The sequence below is a fragment of the Aedes aegypti genome, chromosome 2 (assembly GCF_002204515.2).
Source record: "Aedes aegypti strain LVP_AGWG chromosome 2, AaegL5.0 Primary Assembly, whole genome shotgun sequence".
Taxonomy (NCBI): Eukaryota; Metazoa; Arthropoda; class Insecta; order Diptera; family Culicidae; genus Aedes; species Aedes aegypti.
The window spans coordinates 225,902,119-225,928,796 of NC_035108.1; the positions used below are offsets into that span (position 1 = coordinate 225,902,119).

At 38.2% G+C, this 26,678-nt stretch overlaps 1 protein-coding gene across 11 annotated transcripts in view; it reads right to left on the bottom strand.

Annotated features, from left to right (window-relative positions):
* Positions 1–26,678, bottom strand: part of LOC5574639 (muscle calcium channel subunit alpha-1) — an 87,324-nt gene that overhangs the window by 26,471 nt on the left and 34,175 nt on the right. For 7 of the 11 annotated variants that reach the window (XR_002500351.1, XM_021844182.1, XM_021844174.1 and 4 more), the window contains 7 exons: positions 26,517–26,637; positions 26,200–26,410; positions 23,627–23,709; positions 23,217–23,337; positions 20,300–20,596; positions 20,146–20,233; positions 19,799–19,906 (listed from right to left, as the gene is read on the bottom strand). Coding sequence is in view for 10 of the 11 variants with exons in the window: in XM_021844182.1 (XP_021699874.1) it covers positions 19,799–19,906; positions 20,146–20,233; positions 20,300–20,596; positions 23,217–23,337; positions 23,627–23,709; positions 26,200–26,410; positions 26,517–26,637 (1,029 nt within the window). In the remaining variant the exon portion in view is untranslated. Of the gene's footprint in view, positions 1–6,804; positions 6,913–19,798; positions 19,907–20,145; positions 20,234–20,299; positions 20,597–23,216; positions 23,338–23,448; positions 23,570–23,626; positions 23,710–26,199; positions 26,411–26,516; positions 26,638–26,678 lie in introns of all 11 variants that reach the window. The other 4 variants (XM_021844175.1, XM_021844180.1, XM_021844177.1 and 1 more) reach the window with 3 other exon arrangements.

The window sequence follows — 26,678 nt, forward strand, 5'->3', positions numbered from 1 at the left end:
TTTTTTACGCAATGATTACCAATTTAGTTTATCCAGTTAAAAATTCCATTGAAAATATGAGTGCGTTCATAGAAATTGATGAAGTTACCATGTTTGAGAAATTTCGGTTGAATTTTCTCGGCTGGAAAAGCTCGCTAAGTCCAATACAAATCAAAAGCTTTTTTGTTTTTGCTTGAAGGTCCGACACTCCAATGTATATTACAATCCTTGAAACGTATGTAATATACATTGAAACGTCGCACTTTGAAGCAAAAAAGGGCTTTTGATTTGTATTGGACTGCATCGCCAAAAAAACCACTATTAAAAAATTCTTAAAAGAATTTTTGTTGAAATTACCAAAGGAAGTTTTGGAAAGTGCAATATAGGAAACCATGGAGAAATCACTAGAGAGTTCTGTTGAAGAATCCTGCAACAAACAATTTTTCTTGAAAAACAAAATGGATAAACAATTGACGGCAACCAAAGAAGAATCTTTGGTGGGATTCCAGCAGAAGTCGGTGGAGGAGATCCATGTAAACTTTCTGGAGAAACTCTAGGAGATTCCATTGCGAATTTTCTGGATATATCTCTAGAGTAAGAGAAGAATCCTTTTCATAACTTCGCTGAAGAAATGCAGGTATCCTAATATCCATGTAATCCATAAATTCCAGAATAAAAACCACTGGCGAAATTCTTGAAGGTATACAGTGCTGTTCTGAATAATAGCAGCCCATGTCGATTTTCATACAAAATGCTCAACATTGACATGCTGTAGTTTTGTTCCCTTTCAAGTAATCGAGTTGAAATTTTCTCCACAGAACTACAAATATGTCCAATTTTGTAAACACAAAATTTCAAAATTTTCTAAGCCCCTGCCGGAAAGTGAGATACTAGGTGGAATTGTTCGAAAAAATAGCAGTTTTAAAAATTTGAATTTCGGCTTGACATTAGAGTTTCAAATTGTATATCACTTACCATTGGAACAATCTCCTCCTACTTATCAAACCTACACCTAAACCGAAAATGTTTTAAATATTTGTAGAAGAAAAATTTTAAAATGAAAAACTGCTATTTTTTCGAAAAATTGCACCTAGTGTTTTCGGCAGGGACTCAGAAAAAACTGAAATTTTGTAGTTACAAAATTGATCATATTTGTAGTTCTGTGGAGAAAATTTCAGCTCGATTGCTTGAAAGGGAACAAAACTACAGCATGTCAAAGTTGAGCATTTTGTATGAAAATCGACATGCGCTGCTATTATTCAGAACAGCACTGTACTTGTAATAATTTCTTGATGAATTTTTGAAGCTTTTCTTAGATAAGTAATTGGAGTAATTTCTGCAGAGTCATATGAAAAAAAAGTCCTGGACTGTTTTTTTAGGTTTATAGAAGAATTTCTTCAAAATTTTTGTTTAAGAAATCCCTGGATTATGTTTTGTTACACAATTGTTTTTAAACAAGACCGTAGGTATAATCTCTAAAGTAATTTATGATAGAATCTTTTGCAAAGATCTCACAGATTAGAAGGAATGGGAAATAAATCTCAAATGGATTCCTTAAGAAACGTTAAAGGAATTTTTGAAATATCTGTGAAAATATTCATGCAGAAATCACTAGAGTATTCCTCAAAACAAACATATCAAAGAAAACTTTGAAGAAAGTTCTTTGACAATACCAGGAATTATTTTTTTGAGGAATATACAGGGTATATGCAAAATGGTTGAGATAGACAAAATTTAGCTCAAATTCAAATGATCATACCTTTTTGAAAAATGGATGAAATTTGATGCATCCGGAAGCCTTCGATGGAAAATTTTGTATAGTTTCAGTAATTGGCTGCAGTAATTGGCCACCGGATATTGGAGATGCTCCGGATTTTCCGGGGTCATATCCAAATCACATTTTCTGTCGCACCGACTGCTATTGCCACTCTTTTAGGTTCCAGGTGGGAAGTAGCATGCACAATCAGCAAAATTTGTCGATATTAATGATCATTTTAAAATTACCTTATACCGCTATCTTTATATGATGAGAATTCATCACAATTGCACTTAAATTTGTCATTAACGATAATTTCCAATTTATTAGAAATATTACAAAATTCGCGAAATAAGGGTCTTAGGTGCGCTGAATTACGGCACTTTACGGCATATGAAGCATATTTAGTAGAGTGGTTCAAAAGCACATGGGCAAACGCTATGACCAATTGAATGATTTGCTTGCTTTTCCCATAGTAATTCCCATATAAACTTTGAAGGGCTTGTGCAGTCTCAATTTTCATCCGAATGAGCTCAAATTTTGAGAGGACATTCAGAATTTGATCTTGAATCAAATGAGCGATGTGGAGCAAAAACGATTTTTTGAACCACTCTAATATTTAGTTTGTATCAAACATTAATCTTGAAATAAAGCTTAAAGGGGTGACACTTGCAACTTGATTTCGCGGTACAGCAGTTTTCAACATGACAGTACAGCGCCAATACTTTTCATTTAATGTGTAGTTTAATAGGGTAGGTGTACCAGTTATGGACATAACGGTTCCCTATTTCGCCATATACGATAATTCAATTGTTTTCAAATTTTTAATCGCTTTATGTGTCTGTTAAAGCATTCAAAAGTATTTAAAATGTGAAAGTTTTCGTGAATTCACGTATGGCCCAATAGAGAACCACTATAGCCATAACTGGCTACACTTTCCCTACATGCCTTTGTTTTAATATGAATGTAAAATACACGTCCGATCAAAGAATCATCAAAGTATTTCTAGTTCATGAAACATCCTAAGGAACAATATCGGCGCATACTACATCAATTAAGCATAAGCATAAATATTGATGACCGTACAATTCATAGTTGCTACTCCGTGATTAACCGGAATAATCAAAATTGTACAGGGAATCAAAAGATTTTCAATGTACAATTTTGAGGACTCCAAACTCAGTAATGTCAATAACGGCGCCGGCCAGTTCCTTATGGTCATCGGGGAAGGGAAGGAATGTAAGTGTGACATCCATTGCTACTAGAGACCGAAATCACCTCTACATCTCCATGGTTTTCACAGGAAGGAGTTTTGTTAGTGGGACAGATCAAAAGTTACATGATCAGGATTCACCTTGGTAAGTGATGCGATTTATGTAGCCTTTTTTAGGCAAAAATTTGCCTATATTCATATGCTTATAACTTTATAAAAAATGAAATTGGATGCATCCGGAAGTGGGCGACGGCAAATTTGGTCTAGTTTCAGGAACTTTCTTGGCCATGCATATTGGCCACTGGACACCGGAGATGTTCCGGATTTTCCAAGGTCATGTCCAAATGTCATTTTTTCTGTTGCTTGTATTTTTGTGCGGTGTAAAGTTCGATAGATGTTTACAATTTTCCTATAAACTAAAACTAATAGGAAGTTGAATGCCGGTTGACGCATTAAGATTGGTTGGAAATCTTCTGAAATATGATAATTTCCGTGGTTTTATTTCTAATCATGTTAATATTATCCGGAGCTATATCCAAGTAGGCATCAACCATCAACATGATGTTTCCAGCAGCATATTCAGAACCTTTAGATGCACATACCACTCTGAAAAAGGTTCCAGGTGCCCTGGGAAAGTGGTCAATTAAGGATATATCTTGAACCATATCAATATGGGCATTAAACTGCATGATTTTCAAAGGTTGTGCTTTCCGAAGTATTTACAGCACCACCGGCTGCCATGACGACTCTCCAGGTGCCCCCGAAGATGTGGCCAAGCAAGTTCCTGAAATTAGACCAAATTTGCCGTTGCCCGTTCCGGATGCATCCAGTTTCATCCATTTTTCATAAAGTTATAAGCATTTGATTTTAGGCAAAATTTTGCCTATCTCAATCATACGTACGTGTAGTTCATTTTTCAATAAAACAGGAATAAGGGCTTAGCCGACACTTATAGTGACGCATCCATAGTTTGTTTAACAAATAAATGAAACATTGCTATGACACAAATTTGTGTTTCTACAAGCATGAAACGAACTCACCACGTCAATAAAGTTTGAAGGTTGATAAGATGTAATCGCCGCTGATAGCAAATCCGCCAAATTGAATTCCGCAGAAAATTATCAAAGAAACGTGATTTTCAGGAATCTCACAAAGCTTCTGTAAATCACACAACACACGTCCCGAAAACCTCAAGCTTGCTCAGCCACTTTCCAACGAACATTAAACGATCCAAATTCGACAATTCTTGAAATCCTCTAAAATGTTCTCTTCCGAAACGAGAAAAAACTGTCAGACGCAGAAAACTATTACTGCCTACTACAGCTCCTCTCAATATCGGTGCATACTAAAGCAATTAATCTATATAAATAAAAATGGAATGGTGTATGTATGTCACGAAATGTCTTACGAACGGGTTAACGGATTTGAATGATTATTTCTCCGTTTTGTTCGTCAAGGGTTTCGACGTGATTGTGTGTATAAAAATCCCAGGTATTCACCGAGAAAGCCAGAAAAACGAGAGAGAGAGAGAGAGAACGGAACTGTCACTTTGTATGGGACGATCCATAACGTGTTCAACAGCCTACTTGATGGCAAGACGAAGTTTGCCGGGACCACTAGTAAAAAATAAATTAATTAAAACTAAGAACCAGTTTTTGCGTTCGAATTGAAAAAAAATATGAAAATAATTTCGTGACTTTCCAGATAGCCAATATAATGCAATAATATATTTTCATGAACATTGTTTCGGTTATTTTACACTTGAAGTAGCTACAAACGTATAATGACAGTTATGGTTGAGCGAAAAACGTCGAACGAACAAAATGTCAAAAGTACAAAACGTCGAAAGCAGAGAATTGTAAGGGAACAAGCATTCATTGGAAGAATGATTCTATTCCAAAATTATATAATTAGACATTTTGTCTTTTCGACGTTTTGGCATTATACGTTTTGTCTTTCGACAGGGTTTATTACTTAATAGTTATTGAAAAAAATCTATATACCTAAATAAAAATGGAGTGGTGTTTGTATGTCACGAAATGGCTTGAGAACGGATCAATCAATTGTCGTAAGTTTTTTACTGTTGAATGAGATGTATTCGTGCAAGAGCAAAAGTTCGGGAAATCGGGAGATGTGTCTTTTTGTGTAGGGGATTATATGAAAAAAACAAAACAAATAATGCTTATTATGATATTGTGTATTTCTTTCATTACAGGACTGCGAAGTGTGGTTCAATAAGTGCGAAAGTTTGAATAAAAGTTCGGAATTGCATCGAATTATGTTGGTGCCTTCAGAGCACTTATTCTTTGATTTGTGAAGCATGAGTCCGCTGAAGACTGAGTTGATTTGATGCAATCGCGCACTTGTGAAAAATTCTGCGATAGTCAAATGGTGAAGGAAATGCGCAATATCATTCATTATATCCAGCGGATGTCAGTTCGCTGTAGCGGCTCAGGTTTCTTGAACGATCAATAGGTTTCTTGAACTTAAAAGACGACGATCACAAATCATGCTTTGCAGGAAGTCCATTTCACACGGATCACACGAAAAATATAACATTTTCCTCGCTTAGTTGTCAATTTTAGCGTTACATAATAAATAAACGCCACCAAAACTTCCAAAAGCTGATATGTTGCATTGGAATGTATAAATTGGATGCAAAATCCGTTAACCCTAATTTTGTCGCGAGACCTGTAAGCAAGGCGCTGATACTGTATGCATAATGGTTTTTTCACATGTGTGTGTGTAAAAAATGCAACAGCACGAACACTGCAGTGTTAAGGCTCTCCCAGATCTAAGCGACTTTTTACGACGACATCGACAAAAAATCGTCGCGATTTCGCTGATGTTTCGCTGCATGCACTATTTAATGAGTGCGTCTAAGCCACAGCGACGCGATTTCGCAGCGATTCGCGTCGTGTCAGTTAAGATGGTTCCATAGAAAAGTGCTTGCAGCGACACAACAACGAAATCGCGACGATTTTTTGTCGCTTTCGCCGTAAAGAGTCGCGTAGATTTGGGGGAGCCTTTAATAAGAACAAAACAATAAGAAGGATTGTTCGTAAGTAATCCAAATGTACACCAAAGTTGCTTGTGTTGATTATGTGCATATTTTTGTGAAATGCAATCATGCTAAAATATAAACGGTTTATTGTAAATTTGAAACATTGTCATTTTTACGGAGTTTTTGCACTAAGGACATGTTTACAAAAGATGTGTCTTTTGAGGTGAAGAATATATCGTCCGAAGGTTACATCAAGGAATTCTCAATAGTTTGTAAGGCATATTGCCCATACTCGCATAACAGTTCCATATATGGAACTGTTATGCGAGTATGGGCAGTATAGCAGTATTAAGGAAAAATCAAGCTGAAAAATTAAAAAGGGCGTAACTTCAAATTTCGAACAAATTTTTTAAAATCTTCAGTTTTAAATGTACAAATTATGATTAGAAGTTCATTAGTACATAAAGTATGTTGGTACCACCAACCTAATTTGATATTTGCAAAATTGATATTATAAAATGTATTTTCCATTCGATTCACACTGAAGCCTTTTCCCGAATACAATACAGTATAGTTCATCTACGTTTATGATGTTTAGTGTAATAAAAACTGAAAGCGATACGTACAACTCTATTCTATACAACTAGCAAAAGATGAATTTCAAGTAGTAACTGGAACATATCATTCCTATTAGCCCAAATGCACTACATGTGGCATAAGATGTAATTGTACAACCGTGTAAATTATAACCTTCAAACAAAAACATTCTTACTAATTCTACCACAACATTTTATAGGTGCATATATTGAACAAAGTAAAGGAACGCTTAGATTAAATAAAACATGGAATTACCTTGAACAACTGTACTCCAATAACAGCGAACATAAATTGAAGTAGGTATGTCACAAGCATAATGTTGCCTATGGTTTTTATAGCAACTATCACACATTTCACTACGTACTGATGAAAGATCGCGTTGGAAGGCATATTATCAGGTTGAGGCGTTGTGGACATGGTGTGATTCGTTTTGCCCATCGTTGTTTTTGACGTTTTACACACAATTTGGAATTTGAGTTTCAAGTTGATATGGTTGGGAATGATAGTAATAAATGAATCAAAACAATGAGAAAGATTATTGATTACTTTAAATATAGTATTAAACCTTGAGGTGCTGTGAATTAGTTTTTTGTTATGATGATCTGTTTGTTTGGCAGCAAATGAAAATGCAGGGGTGTTCATGTTTGTTTTGTAATTAGTACTACGCAACTGATTGAATATTTTAAGTGTTAGTGGTTTACTGAGGTTAATGTACTTAAACTTTACTGTTGATAAGACTGGACACACTTGATCATCTAGATTAAATCCATTTTTTTATGTCTATAAATATTTTGTTTAAAAAATAATCTTTAAAACCGTTTGCACCCCCATTTAACAGATTTTTCACTTCAATTTCCCATAATACAAAAATATGATGCTATTGTGCATAATTTATTCCCAGGATTTAGTCGGTTGTACGGTAAAGTGTTATAGAAATTTATTTTATATGAGTTTGTAAATAAATATGATGTTTCTTTATCTTTGACACAAATGCACCCTTCAGGTGGTAGAATGTCACTAATAAACAAAAAAAAAACATTCGAATTATAGTATATTGCTTTAACGCACAAATTATACCAAGCATGCCCTCAAAAGGAGGGAATCACAAAAGCACATTGAACGATACGAAAATTTTAAAGGGATAAGTACAAATTTGGCGTTGGAATTGTTAATAACTAGCGTGACAAAATTTGTGCGCTTCGCTCTACCACAATTACTGCAACAATCAATTTTTTACTAAAAGATGGTCAGATGTCTCCAGTCTCTATGTTTTCAAGTATATTATCACAAGATCTCATAGTATGGGAACACTACAAACATTTCCAAACTTTTTGAGTGTTTCTTACTACAGAATCATAAAACACCATTCGACGAAGTTGCTTGAAAATTGGGAAGCGTGATCTTAAACATAAGAATACATAATAGTTAATCAATTTTAAACAACCGTGTATAGAATAGTCCTCTGACGATGTAGCATATTGTTCAGCATTCGGAAACCCGATAATGATTTATTTATTTCCGTGTTGGCTGAAGAAATACTTGGCGCCAAAAGTTTCGAATGACTTCGGCAGTTTCCAAGTCGGAGCACTAGAAGACTTTGATCCGTAATAAGCCGGAGAGAAAATAAAATACAATTAAAACTCTAACCGCTCAATGATTACTCAAAAGATTTCAATATGTCTTGTTGGATCCACCGGAACAACTCCGGCCACAGGAACAACAAGATATGCGAACTGTATAGAACTCTGACAAAAAATATTGAAATTCGTTAAGTGGTGGTACGATCTTTTTCCATGTCGATCTCATAGTGTAGTTAACCTTTAGCTATGAATGTTGAAAGTCATTTATCGTTCGATTGGAAATTTAAAAATGTCCCAATGTAAATTAATGAACATATGTGCTTGACTTTAAAATTGTGATCGAATACGTATACTCTATACAGTAAGTATTTCAATGGTGATATGCTGTCTTGATGTTATACAACCAATGGTACAGACTTCTAGATTCTACAATTACGCCAATATGCATTTGAATTTCGCATGTCTGAAATTCAAGAGAAAATGTTTTTTTTTCTGTGCCACTTCTAGGTGAATTAATTACCAAACTGCACTGGTCACTTTGTGAAATATTTTTTAACAAAATTCATCGTTGATTGATTAATAAAGTTGTGGGTCTCTTAAATTTAAGTACAGTCTACTCTCCTCGATCCAGTCTACTCGATATTCCATATCTCGATGGTCCCTCGGATCGCAGTTACATTGGTTTCGTGTTCTGTAACTCGATACCTTCCTAACTCGATACCTCCCTAACTCGATGATCCCTTTAATATCGAGTTATGGAGAGTTGACTGTACATTGTAGAAATAGTTTTTTTTTTGCTAAAACTTTACAAATTTATGCCAAAACGTTATAAATTCATGCCAAAAGTCGTTCGATTTATGTTGCTCATATCATACCGTAGCTAAATCAAATGAGCTTTGTATAAAAGATGCGTACGAAAACAATTAATTTAAACGCTGTACATTAGAGTGATGCAAATTTTGAAGCTTTGGCTCCCCTATGCGATTTTTATTATGGTAAATGGTATCCTCCTTAAGTTTGAAATGGATCGGAAGAAGTTTGACTGTTCACACGTTATTCGAAGTTTATATGGAGATTAATATGGAAAACGACATCCTTTTGTGTTCAGTCCCCTATCTCTTCGTCATAATATTTGATGGAAAAGTGAACAAACTCTTCTCATGTGGAATCCTTTCAGCTAAAACTTTTCCAAAGATCACATTTTGATTGGACGTCAGGATAAACTATTATTCTTCATCATAAAGTGGATTTGCATGTAGCATGCTTCACCAACTGTTCGGCAGGCAACAGAGCGCTCTTGGTGTGTAGACTACATCAAATAATCCAGGCTACTATGTTCTACAGCAAAAAAGCAATGTTGCTCTGAAAGTAATTGAATGATCATCTCAGCATGATTTAGACTTTGGTATCAATAATAACAAATTATCCTTACTTCCCATCAAAATGTAGTCTTCTGCAAACAGGGAAGATTGTACACTTTTCCAAAGATTATTATAATGAGCACTTAGAGGACTGAACACAAAAGTATAGTAATTTCCATATAAACTTCAAATGGCGTGTGCACAACCAATTTTTTGTTCAAATCATTTCATGTTTTGGGAATATGATTTTCATCATAAGTGCCACCGTTCAAGTATAGGGGAGCAAAAAATTCCCAAATTTGCATCAGTCTACTGTACATGGTCTATTTTTTTGCTTTTCAAAATTTTCTGTTTAAACAAAATTGCGGTCAAAAAACTTCCCACAATGTGGAGAAGGACGTAACCCGAAAAAAACAGTTTTGAATAAATTTATCAAAAACCATAGTCCAAAGCATAAGAAAATTGAAAAAAATAGACAGTTTGCGATTTCATGGTTTTAAACCCTGTAACAACTTTGAACATCCCGGATTCGTATAAAGTTAATATTCACAAAAAAATCAAAAGCTTTCAATACAATTCAAATGCAGATATCAATCACTGTGAAGTGGTAATCCAGCGAGCACACCGCATGCTTGAGATGCACATGCAAAACACAAATATTGCAGAAAACCGCACATCACAATCAAATTTTCAATTATACGCCTTTTTCATTTTTGTACAGGGGAAGGTGGCCTACAGTGTGAATATTTTGGTCAGCAACTTTTTTTATTGCACCCGTACATTAAATAATATGTTATATAGGTATTCGTAAATAAGAATGTATTAAACTAGATCTTTTTTCAATTCCATTTAGGACCTAAACAACTGTATAAAATTTGCGTGAGACTGGTTCTGTGTGAAATTTGCGTAATGGGAGTTTATATGTGAAAACCTTTTTTGTACTTTACACATTTTAGCTCCCAACCCATAATATAAACTATCCCAAAGTATAGTCGAGAGTGTGCTCAATAAATTTGTCTATGAAAACTAGGTGTCTTAAAAAAGATGTAAGGTACAGTGGGGTAAGTGGATCATTTGTTCATGTTAAGCATAAAAACTTGAATATTCGGAATGTTTATGCACTATTGCTTTGTTTAAGGTTTGATTCTCACGTACACACTGATACTACTGCAGAACTGGTACTACACGCGCACTAACTCAAGCAAACTTGCTAATCGCATAAATCAATGAATTTCAAAATTAGTTTCTGTCCATCAAAAATCAATTGTATCTCTGCCTGAAATCGAATACTGATATTTTTTTCAACACATGGTGAACAATTCAATTCTAATTGAATGAATCATTATGAAAAATATTTGTTTTTTTAAATAAATACAGATTTATTGGACATGGTACACTTCCCGTACTTTTTGATGGGGTAAGTGGATTAAGTATTATTATCATATATTGGCAGACTGCTTACGCGAATTTGAATAAGTTTTAATTTCCCAAAGAGTTGTTTTCCTTCAACTTTTTTCATTGCTACCTTAAACTTATCAAATTGACCAGAGAGAATTTTAATAAATCCACATAAATGTTTTTACAGTCGTTCTAGTTTAAAATATATAAAAAACAATGAATATTGCAGAATTCAAACAAAACTTTTGGTGGTTTATCTAAGCTGAACTGCAAAAGAGCAAAATATACAAATTCCCTTATTGAAAGCATATTATCGTACGTTTTTTGACCGTATCGATTGTTCTAGACAGATGATACAAATATATTCACAAATTGAATAAAAAGATTTTAGTTTGTAAAACAAATATAATTGTAATTTAGATTTTTAAGCTTCTAGTGTCTTTCCAAAACATCGTTAGGAATAATCCTACAATGCTTCTGTTCATTTATTTAGTTAACATCTACACAGATAACACTGAATCAACAATTTCACGCCACAATACTCGGTTCGTGGCCGCATCTCTCCATCCTCGGTTCTGCCCCACGCTCGCCAAATCGATACGCACTTGATCCGCCCACCTAGCTCGCTGCGCTCCACGCCTTCTTGTACCAACCGGATCCGAGGCGAACACCATCTTTGCAGGGTTGCTGTCCGGCATTCTTGCAACATGCCCTGCCCATCGTATTCTTCCAGCTTTGGATACTGGATACTGGGTTCGCCGTAGAGTTGGGCGAGCTCGTGGTTCATCCTTCGCCGCCACACACCGTTCTCCTGCACACCGCCGAAGATCGTCCTAAGCACCCGACGTTCGAAGACTCCAAGTGCTTGCAGGTCCTCCTCGAGCATCGTCCACGTTTCATGCCCGTAGAGGACTACCGGCCTTATGAGCGTTTTGTACATGGTACATTTGGTGCGGGCGTGAATCTTTTTCGACCGCAGCTTCTTCTGGAGGCCATAGTAGGCCCGACTTCCACTGATGATGCGCCTCCGTATTTCACGGCTAACGTTATTGTCAGCCGTCAGCAAGGATCCAAGGTAGACGAACTCGTCGACCACCTCGAAAGTATCCCCGTCTATCGTAACACTGCTACCTAGGCGAGCCCTGTCGCGCTCGGCCCCACCAGCTAGCATGTACTTTGTTTTGGCCGCATTCACCACCAGTCCAACTTTTGCTGCCTCGCGTTTCAGGCGGGTGTACAGGTCTGCCACCTTTTCAAATGTTCGGCCGACGATGTCCATATCATCCGCGAAGCAAACAAATTGACTGGATCTCGTAAAAATCGTACCCCGGCTGTTAAGCCCGGCTCTCCGCATAACACCTTCTAGCGCAATGTTGAACAACAGGCACGAAAGTCCATCACCTTGTCGTAGTCCCCGGTGGGATCCAAACGAACTGGAGTGTTCGCCTGAAACCTTCACACAATTTTGCACACCTTCCATCGTCGCTCTTATCAGTCTCGTGAGCTTCCCGGGAAAGCTGTTTTCGTCCATGATTTTCCATAGCTCTACGCGGTCGATACTGTCGTATGCCGCCTTGAAATCGATGAAAAGGTGATGCGTTGGGCCTGGTATTCACGGCATTTTTGGAGGATTTGCCGTACAGTAAAGATCTGGTCCGTTGTCTATCGGCCGTCAACGAAGCCGGCTTGATAACTTCCCACGAACTCGTTTACTACAGGTGACAGACGACGGAAGATGATCTGGGATAATACTTTGTAGGCCGCATTTAGAATGGTGATCGCTCGAAAGTTCTCACAATCTAACTTGTCGCCTTTCTTGTAGATTGGGCATATAACCCCTTCCTTCCACTCCTCCGGTAGCTGTTCTGTTTCCCAGATTGTGCATATCAGCTGATGCAGACAAATGGCCAGCCTCTCCGGACCCATCTTTATGAGTTCAGCTCCGATACCATCCTTACCAGCAGCTTTATTGTTCTTGAGCTGGTGAATGGCATCCTTAACCTCCCTTAAAGTGGGGGCTGGTTGGTTTCCATCTTCCGCAGTACCGACGAAGGCATTTCTTCCGTTGTCCCGTCCTTCATTGCCTGTGCTCTCAGCGCCATTCAGGTGCTCGTCGAAGTGCTGCTTCCACCTTTCGATCACCTCACGCTCGTCCGTCAGAATGCTCCCATCCTTATCCCTGCACATCTCGGTTCGCGGCACGAAGCCGTTGCGGGATGCGTTGAGCTTCTGATAGAACTTCCGCGTTTCTTGAGACCGGCACAGCTGCTCCATCTCCTCGCACTCCGTCTCCTCTAGGCGGCGTTTTTCTCCCGAAAGAGGCGGGTCTGCTGTTGCCGTTTCCGTTTATAGCGTTCCACGTTCTGCCGGGTCCCTTGCTGCAGCATGACCGCCCGCGCTGCATTCTTCTCCTCCAAAACCTCCTGGCATTCCTCGTCAAACCAATCGTTCCGTCGATTCCGTCCCACGTACCCGATGTTGCTCTCAGCTGCATCGTTGATGGCTGCTTTTACTGTTCTCCAGCAGTCCTCAATGTTGCAGTATAGCAATCACCAACTCCCACCGAGTACAACCCTGTGCAGCGGGCGAGTGAGTCGCATCAGGTAACACTCTTTCGCTTGCTGTACACACCCATACATACGAGTCGGGCTAACCACCGACGGTACCATCAGAGTGTTCTTCATTCAATATTCGACTGTGTAACAGTAAAGATAATAAAGTTGTTTCTTTCGTTCATTCTTTATAATAGTAAAACCGCGTTTGTGATTCCCGAGAGAAAACTGTTCCCACTGTTTTGCTAGTCTGCCGACAGGTTATGGTGCCCAGTGGATGTTTGGAAAAGCGATCGTTCGTTTTCCAAAGTGGTAGAGTTTTCGTCGGAAGATTTTTCGGTGCGGTTGAGCGTTCCGGGTAGTGCTTTGTGATATCGGTGCAGGAGGAGAAGCAACAAAATGGCGGATCTCTCGAAGCTCTCGTTTGTGCGGCTGAACAATGAAAATTGGCAGTCGTGGAGTTTTCGAATGCGTATGTTGCTAATTCGCGAAGGACTGTGGCGTGTGGTCAGTGCAGAGCAGTCGGAAGATGTGGATGATGATGACTGGCAGCGCGATGATGAGCGAGCCGTTGCAACGATCGGATTATGTTTGGATGACTCGCAGTTCAGTATCATCAAGAAGAAGAAAAGTGCGAAAGATGTGTGGGAGTCATTGAAGACATACCACGAAAAACCGAATATGACGTCGCGAGTGTCCCTTTTGAAAAGGTTGTGTTCGATAAATCTAGCCAAGGGGGGTGATATGGAAAAAACATCTTGTTGTGCTAGATGAGCTGTTTGAGCGCCTCGATAATGTAGGCCAGCAGCTCGATGATACGCTCAAAGTGGCAATGATTTTGAGAAGTTTGCCGGACAGTTTCGATAATCTCGTGATGGCTTTAGAAAGCCGGGCCGACGCGGATATTACACTTGATTTTGTGAAGTCGAAGTTGTTGGATGCGTACCAGCGTCGCGTCGATCGCTCGGTTGTTGGAATGGTGCAAGAAAAAGCGATGATAATGCACACAAGGCGTGACAAGGACAGAGTTTCTTTTGTAAGAAACCGGGACACGTGAAGAAATTTTGTCGCAAGTTTTTGGCAACACAGCAGAGTGATAGTGATTCGGATTCGAACAGTAAACAGCCGCCGCAGAAAGCAAAGCAGGCGCAAAAGTCGAGTGAACCGTTATGTTTTGTCGCGGGGCAAGCTGTGAAAAATGCCTGGATTCTGGACAGTGGTGCGTCATGTCATATGACCCGTGATAAAAGTTTTTTCACCTCGCTGGTGGTACGTGCCGGAGCGGATGTAGTGCTAGCTAACGGGAAGAAAACAAAAACCGCTGGCAGTGGAGAAGGATTAATTCAAGGTGTCGACAGTGATGGTAAACCGGTTAAAATACGGTTGCTCGAAGTGCTTTTTGTTCCGGGACTGGATGGATGGTAATTTGCTATCTGTTGGAAAAATGGCAAGTAAAGGCTTCGTAGTGCACTTCACGGATGTCGGTTGCGATATTGTGAACAGTTCGGGTTGCGTCGTTGTCGTGGGTGACCGTTTCGGTGCACTGTATAAACTGAAATCAGTGGAACAGGCAATGCAGTCGGTCGGTGATTGTCATACGAAGATGTGTCATCACTTGTGGCACCGGCGTTTCGGCCACAGAGATGCAAATGCTGTGAACAAAGTAATTAAAGAAAAACTTGGAAGTGGTATGATCGTAACGAAGTGTCGAAGAGATGAAGTGTATGAAACCTGCCTCGAAGGGAAATTGGCGCGCAAGCCGTTCCCGAGTGTAGTGGAAAGAAAGGCGAAGCAGATTTTGGATCTCGTTCACACAGACTTGTGTGGACCTTTCAACACCGCCACGCCGAGTGGCAATCGTTATTTCCTGAGCCTAATCGATGACTACAGTCGATTTACTGTTATCTATTTGCTGAAAGAGAAGTCGGAGGCCAAGGAGAAAGTGAAGGAGTTTGTCCACTTCTGCAAAAACTATTTCGGCCGGAAACCGAAGGTCATCAGAGCTGATGGAGGCGGTGAGTACGTACCCAGACAACCAGAAATCGCATGAAAGTTCACGTTACAACTCGTTTATTCATACTAATTACATCAAATTCGCTAAACACCGTGGATAAACTCGTCAGATTGATGAGTTTCCTCGCATAAAACACTTCTTTTCTGAGTTCATTTGTACATTTTGTTTCGTCCCGTACACACGTACAAAGTAAGTCGGATCAATCCGTAGCAGCTGTCAAATCATCATTTGTTATCATAAGTTAAGTCGCATAATATTGCAGGTTAGTTCGGTAGAATATTTATACACTCGCATTATATGTTATTATTCATCACATAATATATGCACGCATATCGCCTCCACTTTTGTACGTAGAAGGCCGTTTCGCAACATCTTATAAGTGAAATTTTGCACATATAGAGCCTCCAGGTGATTTCGTTGTACGTACATTTTGGTTGTCTGGGTAAATAAAGATCTCTGTAATTTTTATGCCAAGGAAGGCATTGTTGCTCAGTTTACCACCGCGTATTCACCCCAATCCAATGGAGTAGCAGAACGCAAGAATAGGTCACTCCAGGAGATGGCCTCTTGTATGCTCATAGATGCTGGAATTGAGAAAAAGTATTGGGGTGAGGCTATTCGCACAGCAGCGTTCTTGCAGAACAGGTTGCCGTCTCGTGTGATTGAAGGTACACCGTACGAAAAGTTCTATGGTTCGAAACCAAAGTTGGATCGGCTACGTGTGTTTGGTTGTGATGCCTACGTCCACATTCCAGACGTGAAGCGGCGCAAGCTGGATCCCAGATCGAGAAAGCTAACTTTTGTGGGATACGCTGAAGACCGAAAACAATATCGGTTTTTGGATCGCGCCACAGATACGATCACTGTAAGCAGAGATGCAACCTTCATCGAGTGGAAGAATGGTTCTACTCAAATTGAGATCATCCATACCCGTAATGATTCGAAACGAGAGCCTCAGCGTAAGCACGGATTGCCGGAAGCAGAAGTTTCTTCGGATGACGAGTATTCTGATGCTAACGTGGATGGAGATTTCCAAGGATTAGACGATGCAGCAGTTCAGGAGGAGCAAGTGAATGAAAATTCTAAGAAGCAGTTACCATATCGGAAGACGCGGAACATTATGCCTACCAAGCTAAAGGATTACGTGGTCGGCATTGCCATGTGCGCCGCTGAAGAGTCAACTGATAATCGCGAAGTTAAGAAGCAGGTAAACGATGGTGTGACCGTCACGAAACCGGGAATACCCAAGACAGTGCTGGATGCAGTGATGGAAAATCACGAAGGCACCGGCAGATTCAAGAAGAAGTGCTAAAGAGGAAGCCGTACCAAACTGTGAGTTGGAGATTGAGGAGGAGTGTTGCAGTATAGCAATCACCAACTCCCACCGAGTACAACCCTGTGCAGCGGGCGAGTGAGTCGCATCAGGTAACACTCTTTCGCTGGCTGTACACACCCATACATACGAGTCGGGCTAACCACCGACGGTACCATGTTCTTCATTCAATATTCGACTGTGTAACAGTAAAGATAATAAAGTTGTTTCTTTCGTTCATTCTTTATAATAGTAAAACCGCGTTTGTGATTCCCGAGACAAAACTGTTCCCACTGTTTTGCTAGTCTGCCGACACTCAAGAGGGGCTTCGTCCAGCTCACCCTCTTCCGGTAATGCAGCCTGTACATAATACAATGCTTTTGTATTATGAGTGTAAAATGGACAAGTTTTCTCCAAAATATTCTAGTTACAATGTTTTTTTTTTTTGTTCGAATTAGTGTGAACCAACTTATACATATTTTTCATAATATTTTGATAAAATAAACATTGTTTTAATTTGTATCGTTGTATCGTTGTTTGAACCTACATATTTTTTTGCCATTACTTTGCAACCCGAGCAAAACTTGAAATCATATTGGAAACTAATTTTGATGTTGTGATGTCCCGAATTTTGATAACTCAGTTTGTTGTCATTTTGGTCGTTTTTACGGTTCAAATATCAAAACTGAGAGCAGACCAATGTTCCCATGAAATCAAATTGAAAACTATTTTTGCTATCAGTTATACAGCAAATTGAAAACTGTTTCTGCTGTCATGGAGAGCGAATTGAGAACTTATTGAAATATACATGTTTTCTATTGATAATGAAACGAGTCTGCGACAGAATTATATAATAGTGTTTATAAATGTAGCACGAATACATTTTTATTTATATAAAATGAAAACATTAACAAAAATTCAAAATGATAGCAGAACGAAAACAAAATATGATATCGAATATTTCAATGATAAATTGATATCAAATTATGACATCAACTTGATGCTGAAAACAATATATGTTTTTGACTTGTCAAGGGAATGTGCAACATTTTTTTTAAGGCACTCCGTGCTCGTGGCCACTACTGTGCCGGAATCAGTTCATCTGTATCTACTATACCGATACAGATCTATTTTTACCTAATCTATATTTACATCTGCTTTCACTCTCTTCTACTCTTTTACTCTCACATCGAGCAGGTAGGAGAGAGCTCTGCTGTTCAGTCCAATCGATTTCCATAAGCCATTCGTGATCAAACGTCAACATCCCACCGCAAAATCGCTAGTGTTTGGAGGTGATTTTAACCTCCAAATTGCGAAATCATCACCTCCAAGTTAGTTGTAATACCCACCGTTATATGAATTATGGTGGCGCGTCGATCGTCGCAAGTTTCTCGTTAAACAGTCAATAGTCCTCCTTTGCTCTTGCGGTGGTTCATTTTGCCGTGTTCCTAAGTCGTTTGAGGCTAGCTGCCTACGATGAGGGTCAGTTTTGTCTCAGTCACCATCTGATACTGACGGAGGATGGATGTGCTCCCCAAGGCACGGTCCTCCGTGCGGCGTCTTCTGGTGGCTGGACGGGTTTTTTTTGTGGAGGGGCTGGGAATTGAACCCATGACCTTCCGCTTATGAAGCGGAAGCGTAACCTCAAGGCTACGGACCCCCTAAATGTGCAACATAACGGCCTACTTTTTACTCGGCGAGCCTCGTTGGACAAATGTACAACTCGTCCTGAAAATTGTCATTTTGTAACGTGTTGCATAAATAACTAACTTTACATAATGATCTTTGTAATTCTTGATGTTTTACGAGGCAACTTAATGTTTTACGAGATTTTACGAACCGGGTGTACTGTTTTGTTCTTTCAAAATGGAACATGTTCTGTAGTAAAGTGATCTTAATTTGTCTCTTGATCTAGTTAGCGTTACCACGCCTTTTCTATCAGTTCCATAATATTACACGGAGACAAATTGAGACGGCTGAAGTTAAGGACATGTTGTTGGCGTTAATCATTTTAAACTCATACACAATTCAGCCAAAATAATATGCCTAAAATGACAATGGCAATTATTAATCAAATTATCTTTGCATTTCAATTTGCCCTACCTCTTTTATGTTACCCCAGTAGTATACCTTAGGCATCACAAATCGTTCTCATATAAAAATCTCCAAGAAAACATCACAAAACACGATTCTATTTTATTACAAACATCGAGACTTAAACATGTAAAAATCCATATAATCTAATGTGGTGGTAACGCATAAAACTTTCATACAGTATATTGGAATAGATGATTTTTTATCAATCAAGCCTAAACGTAAACGAAACTAGTAGGCAAAGGGCACAATTCAAATAGCTCGTATTTGAGCCTCTATCAGTATTTTTTCTTGAAATTCAGAGGTTTGGTTTACTATGTGTTGTAGTTAAAGTGCTGGGAAATCATAGATGTGTCTATCCCTATCTCTATAGGGGAAAAGCACTAATTTCCGACCTACAAGAATTCGGTGCTTATTTTCAGATTTTCATACAAAGTAGGCCAATATCGTATGAATGAGACGAAAATTGGGTACTTTTCCCCTAAAGATGCAAATAGCAGTATAACTGTTGGTATTTTTGCTGGAGTACTTTTCTAGCGAAAAACTCTTTAAAAACCTTATATTTCTTTTGATAACACCAATTAAACATGTATTATGTATATTCGCTCTCTTATGATCCTTATGCCTTCACAATATTTTTTGTAAAATAATTCATTCGTTCATTCCAAAGTGTTTTGATTAAAATGTTCAAGGCCTCAAAGTGGTTTCACATGTTTTGGGCTAAACGTCCATTCAATTCCTTCTTAGCAGTTTTGGTCTCTCGTTTGTAAGTAACCATATTTTTATTATAATTTGTTAATACTGAACTCCGAAAAAGTTTTACTTGGCTGTTGAAGTTAATAAAAAACGAAAACTAAAACAAACATTTTTCAACATATGAAAAACACAAAGAAAAGAAATCCAAACAATATAAATCCTAAATTCAGCAACTTTCCTACCTTGTATAATTGAACTCCTATAACCGCAAACATAAACTGTAGTAGGCAAGTTACTAGAACAATATTTCCGATTGTTTTAACTGCTACAATAACACATTGAACTACATGCTGAGAAACGAAAGGAAATTGAAATGAAATAACTAATTTCTTTTGCCATGATTCAAGTTTTCCTGTTTTTTTTTTTTCATATTATAGGATAGTTCTGTAATTACAGGTTAAATGTTAATTACTTATATGTGATGAACAATGATCGACCCCTGCACTTGAAATATAAGTGGATGATGTATGAACTTATGTACAAATCGTTATATCATTTTATTAAATTCATCAGTAGAAATGAATCTTACCTTCAAACCTTTCGCACGGTTAATGGCACGTAGGGGCCTCAAAACTCTTAGTACACGAAGAATTTTGATCACTGATATAGCACCAGAACTATAAATAAATTACGAATACATTAGTTTTCATACGTAAGAAGCGCTTATTAAAATTTTGTCATACCTGAAAAACATTGATATCAGCGAGACGCATACAACTAGTAAATCTAGAAGATTGAACGCCGATCGACAAAATGCACCATCATGGAACAGGAATCCATAAGAAATTACTTTTAGTAGAAGTTCGATGGTAAAAACCGTAGTGAAAAAATAATCAAAATAGTTCAGAATTTGATTACGCTCAGAATTTGCGTTCAACGGATCTTCTGCTGCCAACATAGCAGATGAAAACATAATGCAAACTAGAATTATATTGCCAAATGTGCTGTGATTGCATAGCCAGTGACAAAACACTCGAAACCTGAAATATAGAATAGACTATTAGAACTTAAGTTGCAAACAATACATTTCAATAATTGAAAATGATAACACTTATTTTCCAAGTTTACACTTTCTATTGCGCCAATCATTTACAGTTCATTCCATCATTTTCAATTTATGACAGCAAAATATAAGCAGAAGTTTTTATTATTAAGGAAAGGGCGCTCCAAAACTTTTATTTGGTATGATATTTATACTGAGGGTTAGTAGTCGTACAGGGATTCGAAGCACTCTGTACAGTTCGCGCCAACAAATTGCACATGCTACTTGATATACTCATAACAGCGCTCCCAAACATGATAGCTGAGAAAATCAATAACCTTAATTTGTTTGGCAACCACACTTATGTCGCTCAATATATTTTACAACTTATCATGAAACGCATAAATTCAATCTAGATTATTTGCGCTGTCATTATTACAACTTCTCTCAAGCACAATAGATACGTTCAGAAAAATTCTTCGGGTTCCAACTGCACAATTTCAATAACGTAAACGTACAATTTAATTGCCTCTGAAGAAGTACAAATTGTTCCTCCGCTATTAAAAAAAATTAGATTACAAATCTGTTAGCGTTTGCCAGAAAAGGTACGCAGTAGAAGTTAATTTTCATAAAAATGCTCAACTGGCATGTTTTTACCGGTTTCAGCCTACAGTAAGATACGATCCAATAGCTTGTCCGCTAGCAGCTAGGGAAGAATCAACGGGGACCCTATCCACCAAGCTGTCATACAGGCGCGTGATTTGATTGGCACTGGTCAACTAAGAAGGTGAAACGACTGGTTCGATTAAACGTGCTGGAGTGAGACAGATGTGAACAAAGCCAACAGGAGCCGTAATGCTAGTGGCCGTTACTCGGTTGAACAGGGCAACGAATTGGAGAAATGCGAATCCGTCATAGAAAGAAAAGGCGGTAATCAGATAATAAGATAACGTGAACCGGAACGATATGCGGCGTTAGATGGCACGCGGCGCAAATCCGATACACTGACCGCCATGTGCAACAATAGTGAGGTTAATTTGTTGATCAATAACACGATGGCGGATGCTTGGTTGAAGGCGCACTTTAAGCAGCTGTTGAACAGTGGAAACGGAAATAATATTATAGCATGAAACAGGATAAGCGCACTGGATGACGGCTGACTATAGGAGAAGTCAAAGAGCTAAAATTCTAAAGCTGCTGAAGAGACAAAATCTCGTTCAAGCTTTTCAAGCACGGAAGTGAGCAGCTTTACCAATCGAGACGAAAAAATACGAGTGCGCCCTACATATGGATTATCATGTTAAATTTGACGCACAAAATCCAGTTTTGCATTCTGATTAACGAACTGAGATCACTCGAGAAGTCTTTCAATGAAAAATAGTATCAAGTCGAAGTGCATGGTTGCAGATAGAGATAGCGGGAGGCCTAGTGGAGTTGATACTGAGGTAGTGTTCGAAAGAGATGTGTTCAAAGTTGTTGAAGATTTTGTTTATCTTTGAACATTTGTGACGATGACAATGGCGCTTCCCGTTAGGACAAAAGTCGTATTGCAGCTGCGGATAGGGCCCTTTACGGACTATCTAACTAGCTTAAAAGGCTAAAATCTCCCCATTGGCGGGGAACGTGCCTCTGGAGCCAGCCTTCTAATATATTAAGTGTACAGATATGTGATTATAATTAGGCGTGTACAAAACGGCAGACTTAAATAAGCTGGTCACTTATTGCAACAGTCGTAAGAAAGAATAGTGAACATAATACTCAGCAGGAAACCATGTAGAGCTCGGCAACTTCTTGGAAGGCTGTACGTACACAGTGAAAGAATGATCTGGAAACCCTAAACGACGAAGATGGAGCTCTCTCAAATGCCCGGCAGGGGCGTGGCGTGATACTACATCTGTAGACAACGAGGTAAAAGGTATCTAAGCCATTTACGTTTTTCTCCACATGACAATCTAATGTTATATATGTAAGTTCTTCATCGACAATTATAGGATTCATATGTTTTACACAACACGTTCATGTGTTTGTCTCTTGTTGCACAAACTCATGAGTGAAACACATACACATACATGTATAGCCGACGTGCAGGTGTTTTTCAATGTAACATCATACGTTTTTCAATGTAACATCATACTTTCCAAACGTCAAGGAAAGCCGGCACATGTAAATTTGTTGTTGTAGGTCTTTGAACTTGAAGTTTCTTTTTAGTTTATTGTCCATTTTAAATGCTTCGGTTTTTGCAGGAGATCTAAGGTTCATGCTGCACTAAGCTAGAGCCCATATATAACAGCATTTCGGAAAAGTTGGGTTCGTTAGTAATAATTAGTATTCTCATATAGGCTTTTTGCGGACGATGGTATGGATACAGCAAAAACGGTTGTATTGTACTGGTGGTAAGCAAGGATCGTTTTCTGCGTTTGTCTCTTGCACTTACGCCACAGGAGACAGGATATGAAATCGCATGATTCTAACGCCATCAACATTATATTAAACATGCACAAGTGGTTTTTGAGATATACAGGGAAATGGTCAAATGTAGCCGGATTGCTTGTTAGAAATGCGCTACATTCTAAAATATCGCAGAACGATATACTGAATTATACTTTTAAACTTTTAACCTGTTTGTTTGAGACATAATAAAAAACGATGACCCTGGAGGAATTGGTATGATTTTATTAGCTACATTTAACTCGGACATACGTCGTGGTCGTGCAAGATTATATTCTTTATCTTGATAATCTGGAACGAAAAATAAAAACGACTTTGAAAGAGTGCACACTCGGAGCATCCCACAATAATTGAATTGGCCATAGGAACCAACAATATCTGAGATGCTCCGTCTAAATGTACCTGTTAGTGGGAGAGAACACAAACAGTGCATCAGATCGTGGGATAGGCTTTTTCGTCTTTTTAACACTGATCTCCGATAACCGTCGAGGACGAGCCGTAACATGCTCTTCATAGTTCTCACCTGAAAGTGAACCTTATTAAATTACTTATGCCTACTTAAACGTCTATACTAACTAACCTTGATCTTGATCTTCATAACCCTCATCGTCGTCTGGCAACGTCATTTTGGTTTCTGAACCATTGTGTTCATAATCCTCAGATCTGGAAAGAAATAAAATATTAAATCATTAACATACGTGTACTTGATATGTGTGAACTTTTTTTTTAGTTTTAGTATGGTACACTGTTTACAATGGAGAGTGACCATTAAATGATTCACTTCAACGTTGACCAACAATTCCCAACATCTACGTAGCTACGTAGCACTACGCGTAGAAGAGCAAATCATGTGAACGATTGTGTATCGAATACTTTCGATAAGCAACTCTTTGTTGAAGCACTTTGAGCAGCATCGACGGCATGCGACGCAACGATGCCGAGAAAACATATAATCAAGGAACACGTCCAGGCGCTCAGTACTTTTCGTGGGGCCTGTATTAAAAGCAAAAGACGCATTTCAAGAGCAAAATCTGAAGCCGAGGAGTAAAGTAAAAGTGTTATACGAACAGGTTGAGCTAAAGGCAATGATGAACCTCTGCTGCAGCAAATGTAGCAATGATGTAGTCCCAAGAGCGATTTGGATCTCTAACGACGAGCTTCTTGGGTTAGCTAACGTTCTGAAGATGAAGATAGCTCCTGGATGAAGATCCAATGAAATGGTGGCGCTAAAAATTGCGATATTTGGTTCACAAACATGATGATAACAGTACTGCTAAAATGTGTTGAAGATATGACTACCTATCAGATAGAAACATGGTTCATAAGTTCGTTCTGCTGCCTAAACCTGAAAAGGGGTCGTCCTAATGGACGTAAGGGTTTATGGGGGAAGGGGGGGTTGAGAATTCTTACGTGCCATACAATTCATTGTTTAGTTTCATACAAAATATCTTATCATGGGGGGAAGGGGGATTGAAAAACCGCCAAAATTGCCTTACGTAATAAATGGACCACCCCAAAGCTATTGTTTTATCCAACATCTTACTGGACAATATGTCTGCTAGTCAAAGGCCAAGGGGTAGCAATGGTAGTTTCGGAGGTGATCAGGCTTCTGACCCAAGCCGAACAAAGATTGCGTGAAATAGAGTTGTTTTTTTTTTGCATTTTCTCTGCAATCATAGTTGAATGTACTATACAGGAAGTAACAAACAAGGCCGAACGGCGAATGACTACCATCGAGTCCAAACCCAATTGACACTAAAATCAATAAGTTAATGTTTCTAGCTCAAAGCTAGAATTATAAAAGGGAAAAAAGTGTTCGACCGCTCATCAACTCTTACGTACACGTTACATAACAAATTTGATCCGTTCCAACAAATCTGAAGGCTATTCTACTAGTCTTGCTCTTCTAGACATAGAAAAAGCATTCAACAGTGTTTGGCATGAAGGTTTGATCGTAAAATTGAAAAACTTTAATTTTCCAACATACATTGTTAGAATAATTCAAAGTTATCTGTCAAATCGTACACTTCAGGTTAATTATCAGAACTCCAGATCTGAAAGACTTCCTGTAAGAGCTGGTGTTCCTCAAGGCAGCATTTTGGGACCAATATTATACAATATTTTCACATCTGACTTACCTGAGTTACCTCAGGGATGTCAAAAATCCTTGTTTGCGGATGACACAGGCCTCTCCGCCAAAGGACGGAGATATATATTTTCTTCATACTTGCAAAAATGGAAGATTTCTCCTAATGCTTCCAAAACTCAACTAATTATATTCCCACATAAACCAAAAGCTCTTTATTTGAAGCCTTCAAGTAGACATGTTGTCACGATGAGAGGGGTTCCAATAAATTGGTCAGATGAAGTTAAGTATCTAGGGCTCATGCTAGATAAGAATTTAACTTTCAAAAATCACATTGAGGGCATTCAAGCCAAATGTAATATATATATGTAAAATGTCTCTATCCACTTATTAATAGAAAATCAAAACTTTGTTTTAAGAACAAGCTTTTGATATTCAAACAAATTTTCAGGCCAGCCATGTTGTATGCTGTACCAATATGGACTAGCTGTTGTAATACCAGGAAGAAAGCTCTGCAGAGAATTCAAAATAAAATTTTGAAAATGATTCTGAAGCTTCCTCCCTGGTATAGTACCAATGAGTTACATAGAATATCCAATGTTGAAACATTGGAACAAATGTCAAATAAAATAATTAATAATTTCAGGCAGAAATCGTTGCAATCTTCTATTGCCACGATAAATGCGTTATATGTTTAGGTTAAGTTAGGTTAAGGTGAAATCAATTCACCTGTAAAAAATCTGAACTGCTACGGCAAATGAAATGTAATATGTTGTTAACAAAATGTTAATAAAATCTTAGATTTGTTTTACCAAATTAGGATGATAGTGTTGTGTAATAACACAGAACACCTAGATATAAGAATTAATGAATGTAATGTTTGAAATGATACTAATAAAAAATATATAAAAAAGGGAAAAAAGTGGGCATGGCATTGAGAATTGCATACTATTATTCACCATAAAATACCAAAATTGCTATACTAGTTTTTGTCTTTTGCTGAGATACACTGAAATGTTTTTTTTTTATAGAGAACCGAACCAGTTAGATCAACTTCAGAAACTCACATATTCATTTCGTTTTCCGAATCCAAATTGTTTTTGTCGTGCTCCATGAATCCATCGTCTGTGATACCCAATGGGGTTCCTTCATGTGAACCGGATTTTTCTACATCGGCCCCTTCTTCTCCTTCACCTTCTTCTTTTTCGACCGTCGTCAAAGAGTCTGCATCGGCAAGATTATCCACAGCGATAGCCAAGAAGACGTTCAACAGAATATCTAGTTGGTTAATTTTGGTTAAGGAAATTTGAAATTCATTGAAACATTTTGACTGTAATTGAATTGTGACAGTAGATTATGATTTTTGTAGTTTTGAAAAGGATACAGTTACCGCATATAAAAAGAATTATAAAATAAATGCTAGCTAATATTCCAATTGATGCTACACCTCCATACGCCTGTATACCATCATACATTACTGCATTCCAATCTTCACCCGTAAGAATCTTAAAACATAAAATTGGAGATAAAACAAAATTTTAATTAG